The 17,174-nt window shown below is 49.8% G+C and overlaps 1 protein-coding gene across 4 annotated transcripts in view; it reads right to left on the reverse strand.

Annotated features, from left to right (window-relative positions):
* The window catches only part of C4H19orf57 (chromosome 4 C19orf57 homolog), a 20,953-nt gene extending 3,940 nt beyond the window's left edge, over positions 1 to 17,013 (reverse strand). The window contains exons 1-7 of one of the 4 annotated variants that reach the window (XM_034657885.1): positions 16,985 to 17,006; positions 16,633 to 16,696; positions 16,085 to 16,137; positions 12,174 to 12,351; positions 8,637 to 8,718; positions 8,291 to 8,401; positions 3,729 to 5,027 (exon numbers count right to left, since the gene is read on the reverse strand). In XM_034657885.1, the coding sequence (XP_034513776.1) occupies positions 3,729 to 5,027; positions 8,291 to 8,401; positions 8,637 to 8,718; positions 12,174 to 12,351; positions 16,085 to 16,115 (1,701 nt within the window). In that variant the 5' untranslated portion in view covers positions 16,116 to 16,137; positions 16,633 to 16,696; positions 16,985 to 17,006. Of the gene's footprint in view, positions 1 to 3,728; positions 5,028 to 8,290; positions 8,402 to 8,636; positions 8,719 to 12,173; positions 12,352 to 16,084; positions 16,138 to 16,632; positions 16,916 to 16,984 lie in introns of those variants that run through there. The other 3 variants (XM_019801568.2, XM_019801567.2, XM_034657884.1) reach the window with 3 other exon arrangements.
* Positions 17,014 to 17,174: the final 161 nt, after the last annotated feature.

The following is a 17,174-nucleotide window of genomic DNA, read 5'->3' on the forward strand; positions in this document are numbered from 1 at the left end:
GACAGAGATAGAGACAGCCAGCGAGAGAGGGAACACAAGCAGGGGGAGTGGGAGAGGAAGAAGCAGGCTCATAGCGGAGGAGCCTGGTGGGGCTCAATCCCATAACGCCAGGATCACGCCCTGAGCCAAAGGCAGACGCTTAACCGCTGTGCCACCCAGGTGGCCCCAGAAAAGCCTAAATTTCTTAATGTCAGTGGGGTTTAATTTTCATGGAAAATGTCAAGCTCAGTCATGAAGGTGACATATGTCCCTCTGAAAAGAGGCAAAGAGGTTGGGGTAGAGTGGCCAGTCCAGGGCCTCTTCTGGGGAGACGAAAGTCCTGGAGTAAGAAGGGATCTGCTCCAAAGACGCCCTTTCAAAAGCAGGCCCCTCTCCCCTGACAGGGGCGGGGGGTGGGACGAAGGGCTCGAGCTAGAGCTTGCAGCTGCAAATCATCCCTGAATCTCAAGAACAGATGCAAAGAACTGCCTGTAGTCCAACGATTCTCTCTGGGGGATGATCACCCCTAGACACTTCACACTGGTCAGCACACTTCGGTGGGGGGAGTGCTACTGGCATCCAGTGGGTAGAGGCCAGGAGTGCTGCTCAGCACCCAAAATTGCACAGGACAACCCCACCACAGAGAATTATCTGGCCCCAAATGCCAGCAGTGCCAAAGCAGAAGCCTGCTATAGACAATACAGTATCTCCCAGGCGTCTGGCATACTGTTTCATATAAAGGATTCTGTGGTTTAAAATACAATTCACCCAACTCACTGGGCCATTCTTGGCCGTGAGGAATACTCCCCCCACTAACACTCCAACCACTGCTCCCACCAGGGTTGTGTAAATGTTTGACGCAACAAGGGCAGTCCTTGCACTGAATGTGCTGGAGGTCATCACTCTAAGACCCAAGAGGGACTTGGAATCAGCTTTTATTTTTTAAAGATTTTACTTATTGGGGGCACCTGGGTGACACAGCAGTTAAGCGTCTGCCTTCGGCTCAGGGTGTGATCCCAGCGTTGTGGGATCGAGCCCCACATCAGGCTCCTCCGCTATGAGCCTGCTTCTTCCTCTCCCACTCCCCCTGCTTGTGTTCCCTCTCTCGCTGGCTGTCTCTATCTCTGTCAAATAAATAAAATCTAAAAAAAAATAAAAAATAAAAATAAAGATTTTACTTATTGGGGCACCTGGGTGGTTCAGTCAGTTAAAACATCTGCCTTCGGCTCAGGGTATGGTCCCAGTGTCCTGGGATTGAGTCCCGCATCAGGCTCCCTGCTCAGCGGGGAGTCTGGTTTTCCCTCTCCCTCTGCCCCTCCACCCCGCTCATGCTCTCTCTCTCAAATAAATAACTCCCTTAAAAATTAAAACCATTTAAAAAAAGATTTATTTATTTGAGAGCAAGCAAGAGAGCACAAGCAGGGGAGCCGCAGAGGGAGAGGGAGAAGCAGACTCCCTGCTGAGCACGGAGCCCAACGCAGGGCTCCATCCAGGACCACCTGAGTCAAAGGCAGATGTTTAACAGACTGAGCCACCCAGACACCCTGGAATCAGCTTTTAAATGACACTCCTTATGCGGCGTACAGAGGCTCCACCAGCCTTGGGGTGGCAGGTCTTAAGAGAGCTACTACAAGAAGAAAATACCATACTTTTTTGTGAGGGGACCTGGCTTTGAAACTGGTCTGTCACCTCTGTGTAACCTCTGTGAGGCCCCAAGTTGCTTCCTCTGAAGCAGTGCTCACAGCTGTCCCACTGGGGGGGGGGTGGCGGGGAGCGTTGGTGGGAGGCTGCTGCCGCCACTCTCTCCATCCACTTGCACTCTGTTCTCAAGTGTCCCTGTCTACCGCCCTTCCTGCCGGGCTCCATCCGGTACCTTTCTGTGGGAACCTCCTCGTGCTGAGGTTGCCCTGACATGTTCAGGAACACCCAGTATGAAAACAAAATGTGTCCAGACGTCAGCAACCTTGTCAGGGCAGCCCCTCCGCCCCTGGAGGGCCTGTCAGGTTTGACCACCCCGGCTGTCTGCCAGTTCCCTGCACTGTGGATTCCTTGGTGTTTTCAAAGCCCAAAGTCGCTGGTGGCCTAACAGGAAGGGCTTGCTCCTTCACCTGCTGGATGCCTCTAAATATCCCAACTTCTTCTCCTTTAGCCACTGCCCAAGAGGCAGAGACTGTGGGTAACTTAAACTGTTCTAAGGGAGGGCTTTATATTGTTCAAGGGATGAGGCTCTAGTTATAAAATTCCAGCTGCACCAGCACCTGCATGCCTACCTATCCCAGGTGATTGTGTTCAAACTCTAGGACTGGGCTGTACTGTGCCTTGCTTTCCATGATCTTGCTCATCTGGTGATTGAGAAATGGGTGGCACAAGGAGCCGGCGGCCCACATGTTGCGGGGGGGCCTGGTCTAAAGTCACCTTGCAGGTAAACATTGTGAACTGCAAAAAATGACCCTTGGCCCTCCCTTGGGAAGGCGGCGCCCTGGAGACCCACATTTGCCCGACCCAGCCACATTCCGCTCTGCGGCTAGAGCAGCTGGCTTTCTTCAGCTGGGTTCCAGATGAAACACTATGCTTATGTTTCAGGGCCACATTGTATGAAATAACTCTTTAAGTGCTGAAATGATAGGGTACAAAATGTTCACTCTGGGAGACAGGTGGGAACGGTACTACCACAAACCTCACAGGGGCAGGGACCATGCCTAATCTGTTGACTCCTGGCAGAGCAGGCTCTTGATAAGCATGTAACTGAATTAATGTTTTAAAGATCTCAACAGGACAGCCAAAGAAACAGAGGCCGATGTTTGTGAAGCAAATTGGGCTCTGTGCTCCAGGACATCTGAGACAGCAGGTGCAGTATCAAGCCAACCTGGGAGCAGACCCAGCCTGTTTCCCTCCCAGCTGTGACACCTTGGGCAGGTGCCTGAACTCCTTCGGCCTCTTAACCACACCCAGGATGTGGAAAGAAAACCACCTATCTCCCAGGGTGTGACTGCAAAGCACTTAACCCAGACTCAGGTGTGCCAGTGGTGAGGGATGTGGCGCTTCCCTGGGGGGCGGGGCCAAAGCAAGGCTGCCACATGCCCGACAGGTGCAATGGGCTGCATAGGCTTGGTAGCTGGGGAAGGTGATGCTAGGTAGCTCTCCCACTGCCTGGGAAGGCAAATCCCTGAAGGAAGCAAAGTCCCTACAAATTCCAGCAGGAAAGCAAAATCCTGTCTATGTTTGAAAAGAAATCGTACTGGGACCGCGAAATGACACTTAAGATGGGGAAAGGCTCTCTCCAGTTGGGGACTGAAGTCCTCTCCCCCAAGCCCAGCTTTGAATGGCTGGCTTTTTCAAAGTTACCCCTCAAGGTCTCAGGCATCCTCTTTATAGCCCTCAGAAGCCTGCATCCTGAGTCAGGCCCTAAAGCGTGGAGAGGGTGGGTAGAACTGGGGGCTCCAGTCAAGGAAGGAAGGACCTCCCATCAACTCTGCCAGGGCTGACAGAATACATGCAGGTCACTGCCTGGGGCTCTTCAGCTCCCACACAGAAAGCCCCTTACAGAAAGGCAGGTCTGTCCTTTCCAGAAAATCACTGACTCCATACCCACCAAAGCTGCAACTCATTCCTCTAGAAACGTGTGCCTTATAAACAGATGGCCATGCACCCCAAATTCCACACACCCCCTACTGGGTGGTTTGGGAGAGGCTCATGGCCACTTGACACCTATCCTGGAATGGTCTGCCACAACGCGGGGAAGCTCTTACCTGTGCAGGTGAGGCTTCAAAGTCAGGGGCTTCCAGGGCATCCCGTATCTGGCTGTCTGGCAGGAAGTCAGGTTCCATGGTTGGGGACTTCCCCAACACATCCTGGTCTGCAGAGCCAGGAGGGGGCTCAGACCAGCCTGTGGGGTCCACGGAGGCATCTATGCTGCCCTGGAAGGCCCTGGTCTCCTGGGAAGGGCCATCCACTGCTTCTCTGTGCACTGGTAGAGCAAAGGCTCCAAGAGACAGACTGAAGCCCTTGAGGTCTTGTTCAGGGCTCTGGTGATCTAACTCAGCGGCTTTTTTACCTGTGGGCTGCAACAGCAAAGGCAGCACACACACATCTCCCTGCCCCTCTCGATCCAGGCCAGCCACCTTTGTCTGATCAACACCTACGCCCATTTCCGAGGCTAGAAGACCGGAATCTCCAGCACCTATTGTGGCCTCTCTTATCCTGTGATCCAGAGCCAGGGAGGCTGCAGGGCCCCCCAAGATGTTGCCAGGGGGCTTGTCTTCCCACCCTGCCTCCCCTCCACATCTTGTTTCCCCAGTGAGAGGTGTGCAACTGAGCAGGGTCCCACTGCAGCCTCCATCAGGGGCCTTCCCACTGGGACAGGTAGGTGCCCTGGCGTTGGCCTGTTCGTCTGGCCTGGCCACCTCTGGAGCCCTCTGTTCGAGCTCAGTGGGGTTTGCGCTCACATCTGTGATGGCAACGGTCTCAAGGGAGGAGTGTCTTGGGCTGCTACAACTCTCTTCTGCTTCCCTGCCAGCCTTTCTGGGTATCTGCATGGGGTCAGAGAGGCCGTGGGCTGCAGAGCTGGGCTCTGGGCCCTGAGTGATGGGATCTAGGACACTGTCTCCTTCCTCCTGATGCCTCTCAGGCAGGGCAGCCTCTGCTCGCCTTTGGGCACCTGCTTCCTGAAGTGCTCCTCGGTCTGACTCCTCTTCAGCATCACTGCGCAGCAGGAGCCCTTTCTGGCCATGATAGCCTAGAATGCAACACCCCTCCCTGCTTTCACCATCTGGTGTGTTGGTTCCTTGCTCTGAAAGGTGGTCCTGGCTGGCCCTCTCAGAGGCCAAGGGCAGTGTCCCCCATTCTGGAGAGGCATCAATGGAGGCTGAGGGATGAGGATTCCCAGTGCCAGGCACAGGTGTCATGGGATTTTGGTCTCTGTGCTCATGGTGGGTGCTGTCTACCTGGGTTTGGGCACCCAGCTTCCCAGCTTCCCAGGGAGCAAGCCCTAGGGACTCCTCCTGCAGCTGGCTTCCGGGCTGCTGGGCACTGGGCTCTGGCGGCATTTCCTGTGGAAAGAAAAAGACTCAGACTTGAGGCTTCAATTGTCAATCATTTCTAAAGTGGTTTTTTTGTTTTTTTTTTAAGTAGGCCCATGCCCAGCGTGGAGCCCAATGTGGGGCTCGAACTTATGACCCTGAGATCAAGACCTGAGCTGAGATCAAGAGTCGAACATTTAACTGACTGAGTTACTCAGGTACCCCAAGATTTTTCTAGTTGTAATTACCCCTGTACAGTCTCAGATGCTGCACACGGTGCACCCAAATAGGGCTCAGCACCAGCACTGGGCACAGGTAGAGCCAGGGGCTGGAGGGGGAATTGGAAGCACAGGAATCCCTCCTTCCATCATCTCCTTTCCACCAGCACCAGGCACATGGAGGCTCCTGGACACATCAAGGATACAAAAATCAAGGGGGCCTGTGGATTGTGCCCATGCCAACTGCCTGGTGCTATAACTGGATGCTAGTTATAGAACATGTTACCACTGGAGGAAACTGGAGGACAGCACACACATGGACCACTCTGAAGTGTTTTGTTTTTGTGGTAAAATACACATTACATAAAACCCGGCATCTTAACCATTTTGAAGTGTACAGTTCAGTGGCACAGAGTACGTTTACATTGCTGTGCAAACATCACCACCACCCATCTCCAGAACTCTTTTCATCTTCCCAAGCTGAAACTCTGTCCTCATGAAATGACTCCCCTTCCCTCTCTCCCAGCACCTGGTATCCACCAACTACTTTCTGCCTGTACAAATTTTTTTTTTTTTTTGAGAAAGAGTGTGTGTGTACGCCGTGGGGGGTGGGGGAGCAGAGGGAGATAATCTTAAGCAAGCTCCAGCACAGAGCCCGATTTGGGGCTCAATCCCATAACCCTGAGATCGTGACCTGAGCCAAAATCAAGAGTCGGATGCTTAACCGACCGCACCACCCAGGCGTCCCTGCCTCTACAGATTTGACTCCTCTAGGGACTGCCTATAAGTGGAATCCTATAATATTTGTCCTTTTGTGGTTGGCTTCTTTCACTGAGCATAATGTCCTCCAGGTTCATATATGTTGTAGCAGGTGTCAGAATGTCTTTGTTTTTTAAGGCTGAATAATATTTCATCGTATGGATATGCCACATTTTGTTTACCTGTTCATCTATTGATGGACACTTGGGTCTGTGCTGTTTTTGCAACATTCTAGAAGTCTATAATTATTTCAAGATAAAAACTTAAGAGAGGGGTGCCTGGGTGGCACAGCGGTTAAACGTCTGCCTTCGGCTCAGGGCTTGATCCCGGCGTTACGGGATCGAGCCCCACATCAGGCTCCTCTGTGATGAGCCTGCTTCTTCCTCTCCCACTCCCCCTGCTTGTGTTCCCTCTCTCGCTGGCTGTCTCTATCTTTGTTGAATAAATAAATAAATAAATAAATAAATAAAAATCTTTAAAAAAAAACAAAAAAACTTAAGAGAGCAAGAGGGAGAAGTGAAATGTCCCTAACGGAGGTAGAGATGACCAGAGCAGGGTGGGAAAGGAGGGTTCTGGTTGGGAGGCAGAGAGATAACTGTCTTTTAGGTAGATGGCAGCTCAATCCAGGCACTCAGGCCTAAACCTACAGAACCACGGCAGCCCCTGGATCTCCCCCAACTCTGAATGCTGGTAGCTGACAATTCCACTTGGTTACCTCCAACAATTCCTCTCCTGGTTACCTCCAACATTACACGACCAACATCAGCTCCTGAGTGGGCCCTCAGAGGCTCCCTGTCTAGACTACAGCAACTCCATCCTTCAAGCTATTCAGACCCCAAATGCTGAAGTCAACCCATCACTTCCCTTCCCCTCACATCCATGCCATCAACTCTCCCTTCAAACTGGACTGCAGATAATTACATTTGATAGGTAAGGACTGAGGTTTGTACCCAAGGGCGCTCTATAGACAGCAGCTGTCCCCCTTCCCAAGCTTCTTTCATACAGTGACCACCGCTGAGGGAGATACCTCTGCCACAGTTACCTCCCTACAACAAGCAGGCCCAACCTGTCTAGGAGGGTCTGCACTGCCAATATCAGACCACTGAAGGCCAGAGCCTGTCAATTTGGCTTTAGAGAAGCCACTGGCGACCAGCCGCTGAGTTACACACAGCGTTTCCTGCACATTTTCAGTCAACAGTGAAGTGGGGCTTGAACTCACAACCCTGAGATCAGGAGTCACATGCTCCACCGACTGAGCTGGTCAGGCGCCCTGACCCCTCTTGTTTTTAAATTAAACTTCTTGTGAGATCATTGTAAATTTACATGCAGTTATGAGAAATGATGGGGAACGATTCCTCATGTCCTTTACGCAGTCTCCCCCAGTGGTAACATCTTGCATAACTCGAGTACAATATGACAACCCAGATACTGACATCGATAAAGTCCACTGACCTTATCTGGCTTTCCAGCTTGACTTATACTTGTTTGTGCGTATGTATGAAATTCTATACTGTCTTCTCATGATGGAGGCCGTGCATCCACCACACAGACAAGACACGGAAAATCTCCAACACAGGATCCCTTGTGCCGCCATGTGTAGCCGCACCAGGCTCCCTCCCACCCTACCCACCCTGCTCCAACCTCCTGCAACCACCAACCTAACCACCATCTCCATAATTTTCTCATTTCAATAATGTTATGCAAATGGAACCCTACGGTGTATCACCTTTTGCGACTGGCTTTTCCCACTCCACATAATGTCCTGGAAATCCATCCAGATTGTTGCATGTATCACTGTTTATTCCTCTTTTATTCCTGGGTTGTGTTCCACGGTGTGTTTAGCCATTCACCCACTGAAGGATATCTGAGGTGTTCCCAGTTTGGGATGATTACAACATGGCTGCTGGGAATGCCCACCACTTACTTTTGTAGGGGCCTCTGTTGCCAGGGACATCATCACCCCTGGAGGTCACAGTGGAAAGGATGAGAGAGTATATTGTAAGACCCCCCCACCCCAAACCACACAAAAGCTTCCAAGAAGTAAAGGGGTTCAGGGATAGAATACGGGCTGTCTTTCTGGGTTTTTACTATTCTCATGCAACTTGGGGAAGAGGGCTATGGCCTTGAATGCTATGCCTCAGGCACAGCTGTCCTGAACGCCTCACACAGGTCTGGCAGGCTCTCCACAAACATCTGAAGCATGGTGTACTGAAGAGGGGCATGCAGACACGTGCAGGGCTAGCCAGTGCCAAAGAAAACCAAGGTTGAACTCAGCTGCCAAGGCTGGGCCAAGAAGCTGTGTGTCTACAGGCTCACCTGGCTGATTGCAGGGGCTCCATCCTTGAGGTCCTCTTCCCTCAGCTCTGCTTGTCTTGTCACTGTCTTTCTGGGTTTTGCAAACTGGGGTACAAACCTCCTGGCTGAATTCTGTGAACCAGATACAACAAGAATAAAACAGCAAAAAGAAAGGGGAAGAATGAGGTTTCAGAAAACAAACACCAAATCAGCTCCTTTCTTGCAGCCTCAAATGCTGTCCTTGCCCTCCATCCCCAGCACACAGTCTCACCAGCCTGTCAGCCTGCTGGTAAGAAATGGAGACAAGAACTCCAGTGTAAGGGAGGCAGTGTCATTGGTTCATACATGAGGCCCTAAACAGGCTCACCTGGGAAAGAGGAGAGGGAACTGGTTCCTTTTCTGGTTGCCTGAGGAGCCTGGAGGGAGCTCCTGCTTCCTCATCATGGGAGCTGGGTGAAGAAAGACAAAACAGAGGAGGTTCTGAAGTCCTGGGACACTGTCAGTGTGTGTGGTAAGGCAAACAGAGGACGAATCCAAAGGCAAAGTAGTGCTCAGTCTCCTGTAAGGGAGGCCCTGGAGCACCTGCTTCGAGAGGGTGGGAGGGAGAAGGGGAGCAGTGTCTACGGTGACACTTGGCTGCCAAGAAGGGTGCAGAGGCCCACACCTAGAATCCAAGCTGCCTGCTCTGGCAGCAGTTTACCCTTAAAATCCCAGGAATTGGCTCCTGAGATAAGAATAGGAATTCTCGTTGGAATGACACTCCCAACTCCCAACTCTGTAAATTCCAGAGAAATTAAGTTGTAGATTTAAAAAAAGGTCTAAAAAAGCAGGTGTATTCATAATTGCCAACATGCAGAGGCAACTGAGGCAGCTTTCTGTGTAAATGGATAAACCGTGTGCATCCAGACAACGGAGTATCATTGGGCGCTAAAAGAAATGAGCTATCAAGCCACGAGAAGACCGAGAGGAAACTTAAATGCATATTCCTAAGTGAAAGAAGCCAGTCTGAAAAGGCTACGTATGTACTGTATGATTGCCACTCCGACATTCTGGAAAAGGCAAAAAAACTATGAAGACAATACGATGATCAGTAGTGCCAGAGTTGGGAAGGGGAGGGATGAACAGATGGAACACAGGATTTTTAGGTAGCAAAAATACTCTGTATGAGATAGTAATGGTGGATACACGTCATCCTGCATTTGCCCAAACCCACAGAACATATAACACAGAGTGAACTCTAAAGTAAACGGTGGACTGTGGGTGATTATGCTATGTCAGTGCAAGTTCATCCTCGGTAACAAATGTACCGCTCTGGTGGGGTGATGATTGGGGGGGGGGGGTCGGTGCATGTACACGTGAAATCTCCATACCTTCTCTCCAGTATTATCGTAAAACAGGTGCCTCGGTAGCTCAGTCGGTTAAGTGTCTACCTTCAGCTCAGGTCATAATCCTGGGGGTCCTGGGATCGAGGCCTGCATTGGGCTCCCTGCTCAGTGGGGAGTCTGCTTCTCCCTCTTCCTCTGCCCTTCCGCTTGCTTGCTCTCTCACACTGTGTCTCTCTCTCAAATATAAATCTTAAAAAAAATTTATTGTAGGGGCACCTGGGTGGCTCAGTCGTTAAGCATCTGCCTTTGGCTCAGGGCATGATCCCAGAGTCCTAGAATCGAGCCCCACATCAGGCTCCCTGCTCCACTGGGAGCCTGCTTCTTCCTCTCCCACTCCCCTTGCTTGTGTTCCCTCTCTCGCTGGCTGTCTCTCTCTGTCAAATAAATAAACAAAATCTTTAAAAAAAATGTATTATAGGGGCGCCTGGGTTGGCACAGCGGTTAAGCGTCTGCCTTCGGCTCAGGGCGTGATCCCGGCATTATGGGATCGAGCCCCACATCAGGCTCCTCTGCTATGAGCCTGCTTCTTCCTCTCCCACTCCCCTGCTTGTGTTCCCTCTCTCGCTGGCTGTCTCTATCTCTGTCAAATAAATAAATAAAATATTAAAAAAAAAAAAAAGAAAAGAAATTTAAAAAAAAATGTATTATAAACCTAAAACTGCTCTAAAAAATTAGATCTTTTAAAAAAGCATGTGAGACTTATGATTTTATCTAAATAAATGTGGATGTGTCTATTGTTAAAAAAAAGTTCAAGATCTGAAACTAAAACTTCAAGATTTCAACTTTAGAAGTGGAACAGGAAAAAGCATGAAGATACAGTAATAGCTTTAAATTGTACTGGGGAGCTTGTGGAGATAGAATAAATCTAGATACTGACAGCAACAATCTGTTTGAAAAAAATTTAAAGATTTTTTATTTATTCATCTGAGAGAGAGACAGAGACAGCACAAGTAGGGGGAGAGGGAGAAACAGACCCCCTGCTGAGCTGGGAGCCTTACCAGGTGCTCAATTCCAGGACCTGGAGATCATGACCTAAAGTGAAGGCAGATGCTTAACCATCTGAGCCACCCAGGCACCCCTGTCTGAAAATTTTTAATTGGAATGGGTTGTTTGGCTGGCCTCTAGGGTACTGGTTAAGATTTCGTTTCTCAACATAAATGTGTTAAAGTTTGTTTGCTTTATGTTGTTTTTTTCTGTTATACTTCTAAGCACATGGTGCTTTTTTTAAAGATTTATTTATTTATCTGAGAGAGAGTGCATGCATGCACGCACGTGGAGAAGGGGCAGAGGGAGAGGGAGAGAGAATCTTTAAGCAGACTTTGCACTAAGTGCAGAGTCCAATGCGGGGCTCGATCCCATGACCCTGGGATCACGATCTGAGCTGAAACCAAGAGTCAGACGCTTAACCGACTGGGCCGCCCAGGCGCCCCACACGTATTTCTTAATAAAACATTTTAAAAACAAAAATAGAAAAAAGAGGATGGGCACCCACTTATGTGGGTTCTGACTACTCTTATGGACTCAGACAGTGAGATGGGCAGTGCCTGGGACCCCATGAGCCCTTATTGGTCTTGCCAGGAGAGAGGAGCCAGTGATATTGTGGCACCTAGGAGAATGGCTCAGGTGTGACATACGGTCTCTCTTCATATCACACACACAGCAGTGTTGCCTCTAGTCTTAAGACTGCAATGACCTGAGATCACACATCTTCCACCCCCAAAAACAGTTCTGTTGGTCAGACTGTGCTGCAATTGTTTTCTCAGAAAATCTGGTAGACCAATCCATGAGGCTTTCTCTGAAGACTTCCGGTAGCAGGAACCCTCCTTCTCCTAACTCCTGCTAACCCTTTCTACTTTGCTCTAGTTACATGTGGTTTAACCCCATGAACAAACTATTCAGATCTTCCTTTTTTCCCCCACTGCACTTAATTACANAATTTCCCCAAAAAAAAAAAAAAAAAAAAGGGAGCTGGGAAACCATAGTGGTTAGAGCACAGGAGCCAGATGCAGCCAGATCCCCAGCCTGCCCTGCATCAGCTCCGTGGCCTTGGAAAAATAAGTCATTTGATCTCTCAGTCTCAGAGTCCTCGCCTGTCACATGGGGATAAAAACCCATCTCACAGTGCCATGAGGATTAAACAATCAGATAGGTGTAAAGTGTTTATCTGTCTGGCACATAATTGTTAGCCCCTTTCATGGGTCATTATTTCAACTCCATTAGTCCTTTCTTGGTCAAGATGGAATGTGGGATAAACATGGATTTGACCAGCAGACAGGACAAGTTGCAAGCTATTATTAAGTGACCTTGAAGAACTCAAGGTTTTTCTTGCTTGTAGTTAAAACATCAACCTTTCTTGCTAGAGAGGAGAGTCTGGGGAAGAAGGCTTTGAGAAGCAAAGGGGGAGGTGTGGAGTTGGATGGGTCATTTTGGTCCCCTCCCCTTTGCATCCTGCCTGCTGGGCTGCGGTGCTGTGTCCACTGTTGGTGGGGAGGCTTGCTGGAATGTTCCAAGTCACCTACCTGGGGGCTGTCTGTACTGGTTCCTCTGTCCTCTGCTCAGCAGAGGGAATGGGTCCTGATCTGCCTTCCAACTCTTCAGGGAGACACAAAGAGTCCCACTCAGAACTCTGGGGGGGTCCATCAGAGTCTCCTAGCCTTGGGTTCTTTGGGGCCTTCGGAGGACGGACTCCTTCTCCTCCTGATTTAAAGAGAAAGGAAGATGAAGGGATGGGAGATGCAGGGAGCAGGCACTGCCACAGCTGACAACCAAAGCCGGCAGGGCCACTGCCGCAGCATGAGCAAGCTTATTCCAAGGGTAGGAAAAAACCCTGCTCTGATTCTAGCCTGGAGAGAGACGGGATGGCACCTCGTCCAAGAGCTTAGGTGGCCATGGGATTCAAAGGCTTTTTACCCAAGGACTGGTCATGACTGAGACTGAATCCTGAGGTAGCCTGGCACCAACCTATACGAGATAACGTGGCCCAGTCAACTGTCTCTCTGGGAAGGTGGTGAGATGTGTATACTGGCTTCCATGAGTTTCAGCTCAAATGTTGCTGCAAAGGGCCATCCCTGACTTCTCTATAGAGTACCTCCTTTCAGACCCACGCTCTGTTTTATTCACTCCACAGCTTTTTTTTTTTTTTTTGAGACAGAGAGAGGGAAGGGAGACAGAATCTTAAGCAGGCTCCACGCCCAGTGCAGAGCCCCGACACAGAGCTTGATCTCAACCCTGAGAAGAGTTAGGAGCTTAACCAACTGAGCCACCCAGGCACCCCCACTTCACAGGTTTTTTTTTTTTTTTTTTTGCCAGTAGCTGATGTACTGGTTATTTTCTGTCTCCCTCAATACAAGGAGGGGCCTATCTCACTCTGCTGAGTTTTAAGTGCCTAGAGTTGGTGCTCAATAAATACTTGGTAAACGAATGAATAAACACATTTGTAAAACAGAGATCACCACCAGGAAACACAGATAGGACTAAATTATGTGCCACTCTAGTTTTCTGTGATGCCTGCGGATTATCCATCCTGGGAAAACTAGGGTTGTCGACTGCTAGGGAAGTGATGTCTCAGCTGCCCCTTGGTCCCTTGTATCTCTGCGATAGCATCCCCATCACTGAAAAAAAATATTAAGAGCCGAACACCTATTTCCTGAATGAAGGAAACTTCCTTACATAGAAACTGCCAATAGTGGCAGACCTATAAGACCTCCCCAACCCCACCCCAACCTAATCATTCAAAAAACAAATGGTAAGAGTTGAATCTAGTGAGTTCCATGACAGACGTTGTCCTGAGAAGTTGGGTGTGTTATGATAAAACCGCTGTTACACCCATCTTATGAATAAGAAAGCTGAGGCACATGGAGGCCAAGGAATGTGGAGTGGGATCCAGTCAGTCCAACTCCAGAGCTGTAACCTAAGTGCACTTGAGCATTTATTGAGCATCTACTATGTACGGTGCCTCTGACCACACAGTGAGAACAAAAAGGCAAACCAGTCCCTGGCCTGATCCTTCTGGAGGTCAGTCAGGCAGACCCTTTCCAACCTCAGCTCATTATATACCTTGAAGTAAACCCACTGAATGAGCTCCTTCTCCCCAGTACTGATCACCAGGGTCCTCACCAGCATTCCCTCGGCTACTTGAGCTCCAGCAGACCACTGCGACTTCTCCGTAATTTCTGGATTCTGTAAGTTATGGTGTGCCCGTTTAGAACTTTACCCTACTGCTGTGTATTTGATTAGCACTCTTAGCGAGAAGCATTTTTCTTTCTCCCCTGACTAGACCGTGAGGGTAAGGGGGGCAGGAACTGAGTCTGTTGCACCCTTTGATCTCCTCCTTGCCCTGCCTGTCACTCTACCCTGCTTAGGTGTCCACTCCAGTGCTGCACTCAGAGCAAGGCTCCAATGAATGCTTCTTACACAAGCATATTCTCATCTTGTGGTCTGCCAAAAAAAGGCAAAATCAAGCAGCTTTGTTTATTTGGTTTCTTAAGATGCCCAAACACTAGCTCACTTTGCTCATCCAATGAACATGTGCATCAAATAAAAACCGAAATATCAACAGAAGGGAAGAGCATTCCATTTCCTTCCTGTGATCTGTCCCCACAGGACTAATTTAAGAAAAACTAAAGGCAGAACCTTATGTTCAACACCAAAGGCCAAAGACGTTGGGAGGGAAGGGCTTCTTTCACCACCTGCCAGAATCTTCTTCCTCTATTCCCACCCCTTCCAGGACACACAGAAACAGCTGTCCTGGGCCAGCCTGGGATCCACTGAGCTAAGGAGCCCACTGCCAAGAGAGGCCCCAAATGACCTGCTGTGGGTGGGCCTGGCTGTCCCCAGCTTCCCCCACCAAGGTCAGTGAAATTCCTGTGTTTCCGAGTGGCCTGTTACTCATCTCTATACAAAACATTTTCAAACCATTGCTAATTTTTCTGTTCCGCATTGTGGGGGGAAAAAATGAGTGCTACTCCCTATGCTCATTATCCAGTAAGTAGTCATTTCTAAACTTTTAAGAAGTTTAAATTATCTTTGACAATGACAGGAAAATGGAGCTATGCTATGTAATGGTGGGTGTTTTTCTTTGTGCATGAGGAAATTGTACATATATAGTGACAAGTAAAGATCATCATGATATTCCATAAAGTGAAAAACGGGGATTACAGGTCAGCATGTGAAATTACTCTATTTTCCAGTAGAAAACACTATTATTTATGTATACATAGAGAAAGTTTGGAAGTAGTGTGCTGAGGTTCATTTCCTGGCTTTTTATGCTGTCCTGTGATTGATCATTGTCCTGTGGTTGTGCTGGACATTAACCTTAGGGGAAGTTGGAGGTACAAAGAACTCTGAACTATTTTTGCAAGTTTTCTGTAAGCCCCAAATTATTTCAGAATGAAAATTTGTTTCCTTTGTTTGTTTGTTTGTCTTAAGCCTGGGAGGAGAATCATAATAGCTGCATACACTTGTGTACTACCTAGGGTCTACCCTTCATGCTTTACAAATACTAAACCACGTATAAGCTCTAGGGCAGAGTTCTCTACTTTATTTTTTTATTTTTTTATTTTTTAAAGATTTTATTTATTTATTCGACAGAGATAGAGACAGCCAGTGAGAGAGGGAACACAAACAGGGGGAGTGAGAGAGGAAGAAGCAGGCTCATAGCGGAGGAGCCTGATGTGGGGCGATCCCAGAACGCCGGGATCACGCCCTGAGCCGAAGGCAGACGCTTAACCGCTGTGCCACCCAGGCGCCCCAGAGTTCTCTACTTTAGTACTTTTAACATTTGGGGCCAGATCATTCTGTACTGTGGGTGCTGTCCTACGCACTGTAGGATTTAGCACATCCCTGGCCTCAACCCACTAAATGCCAGTAACCAGCCCCCACCACGTACATCAGCTGTAGAAACCAAAAATGTCTCTAGACATTTCCAGTGTCCTCTGAGGGCAAAAGTGCTCCCCCAAACAGGTTGAGAATCATTGTTAGAATGGAAAGGGTAGGTGCCTTTACTATCCTCTGTTTACAGGAGGGGGAAACTGAGGTACGAAGTAAGTCATCTGCCATCACACAGGAAGCCTGAGAGCTGGGATGAACACAGGGCTTTGGTTCCAGAGTGAAACACTTAGCCACACACCCAATGACCTTGTACCACATCGAAGACCTTGTAGCTCTATTCAGAGGTCGCCTCTGAGAGTGCATCCCTGGCCTAAGCCTGTGGGATCCCACCAGAGGCTGGAGGAAGCGCCAGAAAGCTTTCACTTTTTACTGTATGCACATTCCACAATTTCTACTTTTCTTACTAGCATGTATGAAATCACCTTTTTTCCCCCCAAGGGGCTTGATGTGGTCATGTTAGCATTTCTGCAACAAATAAGCCTACATTTCTCCTATAATCAGAAGCAGCAATTAAGTGGTGTCAACTTGAATGTCCAAATACCTGAAGTCCGAAGCTTCTTCCTCTTACTCATTTTCTCCTTCTCTTGAAAAAATCTGAAAACAGGCAAAATCCCATCATTACAAGTAGTCCCTGTCCCTGGGTACAGACCCAGCGACCCTGGATGAGGGCAGAAGCCTACCCTCACACCACTTCAGCCCATCTGGCTGCCCCGGAGTGGGGGGGCCCAAGCTGGGCCCCAAGGGTTCACGGTGGAGGGAGTCACAGCCACCTTGGGCCATGACCAGGCAGGTAAGAATTCAAACCTCCTCCACGCTGCAGAGAGAAGAGGGAATGGCCCATCTGCCCATCCTGGGAAGCCCTAACGCCCCCAACTCTAGGCCCTAAATTGGGACAGGTTATTTGAAGCCCCCTCCCCTCTGGCTGTGGTCCGAGACCCTTACAGGGACACCTGAGGATTTTGGAAGGAGCCACCTGGGGCCCTTCGAAGGGTCAGGGAGCCCTGTGGGGGGGATGCCTGGGGCCCTGGAAGCAGAGTTGCCACAGACCAGCTCCTGCCAGCCCTGAGGGCCAGACAAGCCCAAACCGACCTGGGCCAAAGAAGTTGTAAAAGTCCCTTTGTCCTTATCAGGAACTGAGTAGGTCTGCCTGGATCTGTTGGGGAACAATTTGGTTAAATTATTTGCGATAGGATTTTTTTAGAAAATAAAAGGCAAACTTGGCCCTCACGCAGACCAGGCAGCCGGGGGGTCTCGAGCTGAAGGGCGGGAAGACCCGAAGCCCAAGCGCTGTGGACCAGACTTCTGGCGACCAGACCCACACTAACTCCACCCCGGCCACCTAAAAGTGTGGAATGGCCAGACCCTGGCCGCCAGGAGAAGCCAGAGCCCGCAGGTGGCCACAGGACGCCGCGAGTCCGGCGGCAGCCACAGCCCCTCACACCTGCGCGCGCGCTCCGCCTCTTTCCCGCGCAACCCGCGGCACCGTCGCGCGCATGCGCGATGCTAGCACCGCCCCTTACACCCACGCTTGTCCCGCCTCTTTCCCCGCGCAGCCCACGGCACCGCCCACCACCCTGCAGTACGCACGCGTGCCCGCGCACTGGCGGCCGGGAGTTGTAGTTTCAGCGCGG

This window comes from Ailuropoda melanoleuca, chromosome 4, assembly GCF_002007445.2.
Source record: "Ailuropoda melanoleuca isolate Jingjing chromosome 4, ASM200744v2, whole genome shotgun sequence".
NCBI classification, from domain to species: domain Eukaryota; kingdom Metazoa; phylum Chordata; class Mammalia; order Carnivora; family Ursidae; genus Ailuropoda; species Ailuropoda melanoleuca.